At 35.6% G+C, this 9,422-nt stretch overlaps 1 protein-coding gene across 1 annotated transcript; it reads left to right on the top strand.

Moving 5' to 3' along the window:
* Positions 1 to 2,158: 2,158 nt before the first annotated feature.
* Positions 2,159 to 5,750, top strand: LOC127807359 (G-type lectin S-receptor-like serine/threonine-protein kinase B120). The gene is made up of 7 exons (XM_052345137.1): positions 2,159 to 3,598; positions 3,881 to 3,997; positions 4,098 to 4,321; positions 4,416 to 4,626; positions 4,709 to 4,946; positions 5,044 to 5,191; positions 5,277 to 5,750. The coding sequence occupies exons 1-7, from the start codon at positions 2,302 to 2,304 to the stop codon at positions 5,589 to 5,591; spliced, it is 2,550 nt and encodes an 849-aa protein (XP_052201097.1). The 5' UTR covers positions 2,159 to 2,301; the 3' UTR covers positions 5,592 to 5,750.
* Positions 5,751 to 9,422: the final 3,672 nt, after the last annotated feature.

Below are 9,422 nucleotides of genomic sequence, written 5' to 3' on the forward strand. Positions count from 1 at the left end.
ACGCAGGCATTTCATTGGATGCACGTGACACAACAATTCTTCATTCAATATAGGAATGCGTAATAAATAAAGTAAGTCTACCATACCAATGCCATCATCGGCAGGCTTCTGCTTCGTACGTCCGCTTTCTTTTGCTTGAAGGCGTGGCCGCCGCCGCCGCCGCCGCCCATGGAAGATAGGTTTAGGTTTGACAAAAAGGAGACTAATTTTCACAATTTTTTAATTTGACAATTGACTTTAAAAAAAAAACTAAATCCACGTTGCCTGAGCAATACTAAGGAAAATAATTGGGTGGATCCCTATATAAGTGGATATTTATATGCTCAAAGGCTACAAATTTGATCACGTTTTCTTTAACAATTTATTAATTTTTATTTGGCAAGTTGTTAAAAGGAGATTTCAGATTAGATTTGAGTTGTTGGGTGATGTCCATAAATCTTAGCCTTGTGGTATATATGTAATATGTACAAATTAATTTATATAAATAATATAATAAATTACTTAAAATTTATCAAAACTAACATCTATTTAAAATTAATTTGTGTAAATAATATAATTTTTAAGGCAGCTAAGCAGGGAAGTATTTCCAAATGGATACTTACAATTTTACAATAGTCATTATCTCTAAGCGCTCGAGACTTATAAGAGAATTTTTTTAACAATATTATAATTTCTTAAAATAAATTAAAAAAAATTAATATTTGATTTATGATGTGTAAAATGTCATGATTTTATATCTCAATTATTAAAATTATTATTTTATGTCTTTATCATGACGAAATATTAACATGTATATAAATGTATATATTTTCATAAGTGACACGCCATGTGAATAATAGGTTGATAGTATTTAATTAGGTTTGCTGGTTTATTGTACTCTTTCAACAATTAAACAATATAGAGTTTGGTGCATGATTTGCAAAATGCTATTTTTTTATATTTTAATTATTAAAAAATATTATTTTAACTCATTATCATGGGATACAAAAGAGAATATTAACAAAAAAGTACGAAAGTAATGAAAGTTAGTTTAACAATGAGAAATGACGAATAGCAGTTCTGTCATATTTGTTATTGAGAATAGAAGACTGTAGTATTTTTTGGATTATTGGTTAAGGGATTTAGGTGTTTAGAATTTATTTATTTGGGATTTAAGGTTTTTTTAACCTATGGATAATTTAGTCTTTTCATTATTAAGATAAATTTTAATTTAATGTGTTTCATTAACATAATTTTTTTATAACATAACACTTTCTCTTTTCTATGTGTATATTCTACTCAATCAAGGTATAGAGAAACAATAATTTTTCATAATTAAAATATAAAATCTTAACGTTTTATACATTAAGGACTCAACGTCATATTTTATAATTATTGAAAAAGCATAATAAATCAGTTAATATATTTAAATACAACAAATCGATTCTCTTTGCAGTGTATCATTTGTGAAAATATGTACATTTATATACATGTTAATGTTTTTTTATAATAAAAATTTAAAGTAATAAATTTTAATAATTAAGATATAGGATGATGACGTTTTGCACAATAAAAATATTTTTAATTACGAGAAAGCAACGTATCTATTTAACCTCATGTGATACAAGCCATGCATCTAATCAGTCCATGTTAAAACGTGGAGTCAGTCCAATAATTTGAATCAAATAAACTCGTTGTCAAAGAAAGCGAGTTCCACAGTTTGTACAAGTGCGTAGCTTGCATTTGGAAATATGTAATATTTTATTAATTTATTCTAATAGAATTATCCCTTGACTACATATAAATATATATATATATATATTAATTAAATGGTAAACTTAAAAAATAGCCATTTTTATAATATTCTCAATCTCATTCGGCCCGACCCGAATAGTTACTCCATATCAACTCCATTTGACAAACTGTAAAAACATTGAATTCAGCGATCAGCTTATTTCATGAGTCATGACATGGAATAAGCTGAATTATTAATTTGAGCACCTATGAGGTTCGGACAGAGCGAGCTGATGTTATCTGGTAACCAATTGTCTTTGACATTTACCTAACCCAATATTTTTCCAGGCTTTTGACCATGGAAAACGACACAAATTTGCTAGTCAACTCTCTTCAAAGGTGTTCTGAGGTCAAACTTTCTCAGCCCTAAATCTGATTGGTTTTTTCCGTCCAACATGCGGGTGCCATGGATTCGAAGGTTCTTTTCTTCCCTTTGAACACAGAGAAAATGAGAAACAACGCGCCCCCTCCTTTATACTAAATCCATCTCCCGGGAAAGTTTTTTTTTGCCATTCTTCAGCTTCTGAAATGGATTTCAGTTCCAAAACCCGTATAATTACGTTTATTTGGTTTTTCTTCTGCTCTTTCTCTTCGATCTGTTGGGCAGCCAACAACATCACGCAGGGCCAATCGATTTCAGGCGGCGAAACCATCATCTCCGCCGGCCAAATATTTGAACTCGGTTTCTTCAGTCCGGCGAATTCATCGGACCGATATCTCGGAATATGGTACTACGAAATCCCCGGACCGTCAGTCGTATGGGTTGCCAACAGAGACCACCCTGTCTCCGGCGGAAACGCAGCTTTCACGCTGGATAAAAAGGGTAGCCTGGTCGTTTTAGACGGAAATGGGACCTCAATCTGGTCGAGCAATTCCTCGTCGGCATCGAACAATTTCGTCGCGGTTCTGATGGACACCGGCAACCTTATTCTCTCCAGCAGGGAGAGTGTCGGTGGCGCTCACGGGGCCATATGGCAGAGCTTCGACGATCCCACAGATACATTCCTGCCGGACATGCGAGTTTTTATGAAAACCCAGGGCGAAGAGAAACGTGTTTTCACTTCGTGGAGCAGCTCCGACGATCCTTCTCCCGGGCGATATTCGATGGGCGTCGATCCACGGGGATCGCCGCAGATAGTGATTTGGGACGGGCAGAATCGACGGTGGAGAAGCGGCTACTGGAATGGACTGATATTCACCGGTATTCCCACCATGATGTCTATATATTTGTACGGCTTCAAGCTTTATGATGGCGAAAATGGCACCTTGTATTTCACGTATACTCCGTCGAACAGTTCGGATCTTCTGAGGTTTCGGATTCGATGGGATGGGTACGAGGAGCAGCTGCAGTGGAACGGAGCTACGGATCAATGGAAGGCTTTGCAGTTGCAGCCCAACGATGAATGCGGGTTTTATAACAAATGTGGGGCTTTTGGGATTTGCAGTGTGGAGGACGACTCCTCTGCCAAATGCGATTGTATTCAAGGGTTTGAGCCCAAGTACAGTGAACAATGGGAGAGTGGAAATTGGTCGGGTGGATGCGTTAGGAAGACAGAGTTGCAGTGTGGGAACAGCTCTGCGAGTGGGTTGGAAGAAGACGGGTTTCGGAAGATTGAAGGGGTGAAGCTGCCGGACTTTGCCAGCTCAATGGAGGCGACGGACCAGAATGACTGTGGAGAGAAGTGCTTGAAGAACTGCTCTTGCCTTGCATATGCGTTTGTTGATGGAATCAGCTGCATTGTGTGGAGTGATGATCTGAAAGACATCGAGCATTTTGATGATGGTGGAGATGATCTTTACGTTCGCCTTGCTAAATCCGAGTTAGGTATGGCTTTCTTCTTTCTTGTTGATTGATAGGGTCTTTCTACCTCCCCTGAACATTAATTGTGCCTTGCTTTTCTTCTTGTACTTAGGTGTCGATCATAAAGTATCACTTATTGAGTTTTAAGTGTCAATATCACTAGTTTTTTTATCTTTAAATTTGAATATCCCCCATAATAAGCGGTTAACTAAGCCCACAAGGATTTAGTGGGATTGTTCATTTGGAAATTTAAACTTTGGTAACCCCATATGGAATCACTCTTTACATTCTCTTCCTCAAACACAGATGACAATTCCAAAATCTCCAAGCTTGTGATAATTATTATCACGGTGATCGGGATATTCCTCATCAGTGTATCAATTTGGCTGTTGTGGAGGTTCAGAACAAAGTTAAAAGTTAAAGGTAGTCTTCCAAATTTAGCTCATGAAAGATTGCTTGTTTTCTTTGCTCGACTCTTCCTATATATAATGTTTGTTTCTACACTTGGTCCTTTTGCGTGCAGCATTCTCACACACATGGTGTAAGAAGCATCAATCAAAACTACCGTTTCCCAGAAGTAAAGAATTGTCGACAGACTGTTCAGGATCTTGCGAGCTTGGAGTCGAAGGGCAGCAGGGGAGAGGACCCGAATTATCGCTTGTCAGCTTCAGTGTTGTAGCTGCTGCTACAAACAACTTCTCCGACCAAAACATGCTTGGGAAAGGAGGGTTTGGCCCGGTCTATAAGGTGAATTAGTTATTTGATATAAGGAACTGCTGATCAGAGCTGCAAGTCGAGGTTGTTGCAGTGTACTGAGGTGATGTTCTTATTTCGTTTTCAGGGGAAGCTGCCGGGGGAAGAAGAGATAGCCGTAAAGAGGCTTTCAAGAAAGTCTGGACAGGGTCTGGAAGAGTTCAAGAATGAGATTACACTAATTGCAAAATTGCAACACATAAATCTTGTTCGGCTTCTGGGCTGCTGCATTGAAGGCGAAGAAAGGATGTTGATTTATGAATACATGCCCAATAAAAGCTTGGATTCATTTCTTTTTGGTAAGTTCTTGTGACTCTTGAGTCTGATTTCCATTTGTGCCTTGCCAATTAATCTTCTAACTAGGCAAACCATATATGGCAGATCCAACTAAACGAGAACAATTAGACTGGAGCAAGCGGTTCAAGATAATTGAGGGAATCGCACGAGGCCTCATTTATCTTCATCGAGACTCAAGATTTAAAATAATCCATAGGGATTTAAAAGCTAGCAACATTTTGTTGGATGAAGAGATGAACCCGAAAATTTCTGACTTTGGCATGGCCAAAATCTTTGGAAAAAATGAAATTGAAGCAAGTACAAGCCGGGTCGTTGGCACATAGTGAGTTAAATCCTCTCTTCCAAATGAAATATGACGATAACTTTAGCCACATCAACAATTTCTTAACTCCATATTTCATCATTCTTGGTAAATGTAGTGGCTACATGGCTCCCGAGTATGCAAGGGAAGGTGTATTTTCTATGAAATCTGATGTCTATAGCTTTGGAGTACTGCTACTGGAGATCATAAGCGGCAAAAGGAACAGTAGTTTTCGCTCACCCGAACACTCAAACATCGTCGACTACGTAAGTCTCTTAACATTCCACAGTTTACTCTGTTTCCAGCTTCCATTTTCGTGTTTTCTCAACACATCTCTTGGAATGTTTTCAGACTTGGGATCTGTGGGACGACGGCCGAGCAATGGAGCTCATCGATCCCAGCATCGTCAGATCGTGTCGCGAAAGTGAAGTGTTGAGATGCATACATATAGCACTTCTGTGCGTGCAGGACTCGGGGTTTGATAGGCCAAACATGTCAAATGTATTGTTGATGCTGGAGAGTGAAACTGCAACACTGCCCATGCCTAGAGCCCCCACCTTCACTTCAGTGAGGAGCTCTGGTGAGATTGATGCGTGGCAAGGCAACCATACCCTGCCAGTGGCATCCTCAAACGAAATCACTGTCAGTCTGATCATTGGTAGATAGTTCATCCAAAGATGACGAATTTTGTGTTTTGGTCCATAGTTACTGTGAATTATGTATGTAGTTCATTGGTCATAGTGCAATTTTGACTTTTAATTAATCCAACATTAAACAGATCAAGTTGAAATGTAGCTTTACAGTAGGTGGGTTATTGTTGGATGACCGAAGGCTTCGTAACTTTTTCAAATTTTTTTATTAATTAATCTAATTTCTCTCGTGTAAATTAATTTTACTTTAACATGAATTAAATGTGAAAATATATAACATAAAAATAATTAAATCTCAATTAAAAATAATTCCAAATTATATTTACAATTTTTTCAAAATATATTATGTTAACCTTTTTTTATGAGTTTGTATAATTTCAAGATTAATTCTTTTTTAAGATAAATAACGCAATTAAAAACTCTCATTTAAACATATTTTTTATCTACTTCTTAATTGACATCTTACCTACTTGAATATTTGTGATTGGCAACCATTTTTAAAATTTACAAAAATCATATGACATCGAAAAAATTAAATAAAATTTTTATTAGACGTTAGCCATAATATTATTTACCTCTTCACCTCTTAACTTCATAAAAAATAGCAAGAGATCATAAGGACCATACTAGGAGCTCTAAATAACAATTAACATTGAGAATTAGAAAGTTTAAATACTAGACTTTCCCACACCAACCATAAATTTCAATAGTTATTAGGTTAGGTTTTCAAGAGATCCATTTCTTTAGAACTTGTGGAAGATACATGTGGTCACACAAACCTCAGATGGAAAGCAACAGGGTGCCGATTACTTGCGTATATGATGAATAATGATATGCAGACCTATTTAGTCAGGCCACTCCACAGGCCTGCATATCACGTTCCCTATATACTTTTCGAATTCAGGTTGAAGGACTCCGACCTGCCCGACCCAACAAAAGGAAGCGAATCCTTCATTCCGAAGGGTGTAACCCTAAATTGGCAAAAGAATATTTTAACTGTGATTGGGGGGAATCAAATGACCGCCGCCCTACGTCACAAATTCGAATTTGAAAAACCCAATCCGACAAATTAATATACACTTATTAAACTTTAAAATTATAATTATTTATTTACTAAATTTTAAATTGTTATTACTTACTCACTGAATTTTACTCAACGTCAACCATCCATCACTCATTATAATTCCGTTAGATTTTACAAACAAAAAATACACACATAGCTAACGAAATTCAACGTGATAAGAGTAAATTTAACATATATTCGCTGAACTTTAAAATTGTAATTACTTATTTACTGAACTTTGTTCATCGTTAACCATCCATCACCTATTACATTACTGTCTGATTTTAAAACACTCGTTACATCACTATCTGATCTTAAAACATATTAAAAGCTTCTCGTATGTATCTGAGATTATTTGTAATAATAGGCATATTATTGCAAAAGAAAAATGCTTGTTACATCACTTGTTTAGATTTTTTACCTCCGTTACAAACTAAAAGTTACGATTTTTGTAATCAATTTTTAGTTTTTGGTCTTATTATTGAATACATTTTTGTGAATTTCATTATTTGTAATGGAGGTAAAAAATTTAAACAGACCTTTTTTTGTCTTCTAATTTGCATCAATAGCATTTTTAATTGAATAATTGATTTAGTTTTTATCTTCTAGTTTGAGAAATAAGTAATCTCAAATGCATATAAAAAACTTTAAATATGTTTCAAGATTAGATGGTGATGTAATGCGTATTTCAAGATTATATAGTAATATAATGAGTGATAGATGATTGACGTTAAGCAAAATTTAGTGAGTAAATAGTAATAATTCAAAGTTCAGTGAGTAAATAATCATATTTTTAAAGTTTAGTGAGTGTATGTTAATTTTTTCTTTGTCATGTCAAATTTCATTAACCACGTGGTTATTTTTCGTTTGTAAGATTTGATAGAGTTATAACGAGTGATTGATGATTGACGTTAAATAAAGTTTAGTAAATAAATAATAATAATTTAAAATTTAAAAAATAAATAATTATCATTTCAAAATTAAATAAGTCTATATTAAATTTACCCGCCCTATATTCTCGGCCCAGGGAACACCTCTCGAAACTCCGGATTGAACCTCCGAAACCCTAATGTCAAACTCTGTACCGTCATTTCCTCACCGCTTTCAGATAGGTTGACTCCTCTTCCGCCGCCTCTATCTTCATGCCTTTCTACCGATGCCCGGAGCCTTAAAGCATTAGACCTCGAATGGTCAAAGTTGGCGCGGAATGCTCGGATCGACAGAGAGGTCCCTCAAATCACCTCACCGTTTGCCTCAATTTCGCGAGTCAAATCCGGCCTCATGCGGCTCCGATCCGTAGAAAATGACAGGCGACGGGCCTTCTAAGAGGCGGAAGCGAGGAATAGAGGTGCGGAGGAGTCGTTTGACATGGTGTGTTAAAGAGGTATCAATGAGGTTTCAGATACTCAGAACTGCAGCCATCCTGCAGGATGCCTGCAGTTGTGGATCTGAAACGGCGAATGGAGGTTTTCTTAAGCTTGGCGCGTTGCGACGGAATTTTCAATGCGATAAGTCAATTGACAAAGGTCTGTTTTCGGATTCGGGATTCTAAATACTTGTTCTCATTATATATTTGTTTTTTTATTTTAGTCAATCATACCTGTGTTGTTTCAAATTCCTGTTGCCTAAGTCGGAGTATAATTTTGCCTGATGAATAATTATTTGAGTATGATTCATGCTATGTGGGATTAAATATTTATTGACACGATTGATCAGCTTGGATTCCTCTAGCTCTCGTGCTGATGAATTCATGCGATTTGAAATTCAATTTGGAGAAATTGATCGTGTTCAACTTTCAATGTTCTTTTTATTCTTCTTTTATTTGTGAACATAACTGGTTGTGCTGGGAATTGGTCTGGTATGAGAGTTCTTGATTTGGTGGTTTGAGTTCTTGAGCATTCTTCTCTGTTTTGGTTTGTACCTAGGAGTTTTTTGCAGGGGCTGTTTTTGGCATTTTCTCTGTTAAATGTGTGAGTTTTCTGCTCTGATGTCCAGATGTTTGTATTTTGGGTCTCACTGGTTGTATCCAGTGGCGGAGCCAGAAATTTTAGGTAGGTGGGCAAAAATTAAACTCTAAATTTTGTCTAAAATTAAATAATATAACAAATTAAAAATAATATAATATTAAAAAATATATATCAATAAATAACACAATCGACGTATTTTATATTTTAATAACGTCGCATAATAATATTATTATTAATTTTATTAAATATCTATTTTTTAATATACACAACTAAGTTGTCGTTCAATAATTAATTTTCAATTTGATTGTGCAGCTGAATCTTGATAAACTTTATGACAAACTGTCATTCAATCGTTGATCTCCAATTCAATTACGTAGTTGAATCTTGACAAATTTCATGATAGAAAATATGTTTTCTGCCATAGTTTTAAATATGTAATTGATAAATTTGTAACAAAAAATAAAAAAATTAATCCTTTTAATTAAAACATAGTTAAAGAAATGGTCAAGGCAGATTAACATACACAAAAGAAAAGTGGGTCAAATTTTCATATATCTTATTTTTAATTTTCAGCCAATACTGAAAAAAGCACTGGTAGTCGCCACCAACTACCATGACCGATGGTTTTCGACGACTAGAGGCAATCACTCGACACCCTTATTTCTATTGACCAACAGACACAAAAAACCAATCAAATTTCATAAATCTAAGTTTAAACTTTTGGCCAAATCCAATGGGTGTAAATGCATTGGAAATTGCCACCAACCATCGTGGCCGGTGGATTTTGGCAATAAGAGCCAATTACCCAACACCCTTA

This window comes from Diospyros lotus, chromosome 8 (genome assembly GCF_014633365.1).
Source record: "Diospyros lotus cultivar Yz01 chromosome 8, ASM1463336v1, whole genome shotgun sequence".
Classification (NCBI taxonomy): Eukaryota; Viridiplantae; Streptophyta; class Magnoliopsida; order Ericales; family Ebenaceae; genus Diospyros; species Diospyros lotus.

Bases quoted from the DNA above. Each gene is read 5' to 3' on its own strand.
- LOC127807359 (XM_052345137.1), top strand. From the start codon at position 2,302: ATGGATTTCAGTTCCAAAACCCGTATAATTACGTTTATTTGGTTTTTC. The intron at 4,627-4,708 runs GTAAGTTCTTGT...CATATATGGCAG, and splicing joins CTTGGATTCATTTCTTTTTG to ATCCAACTAAACGAGAACAA. The intron at 5,192-5,276 runs GTAAGTCTCTTA...GAATGTTTTCAG, and splicing joins ACTCAAACATCGTCGACTAC to ACTTGGGATCTGTGGGACGA.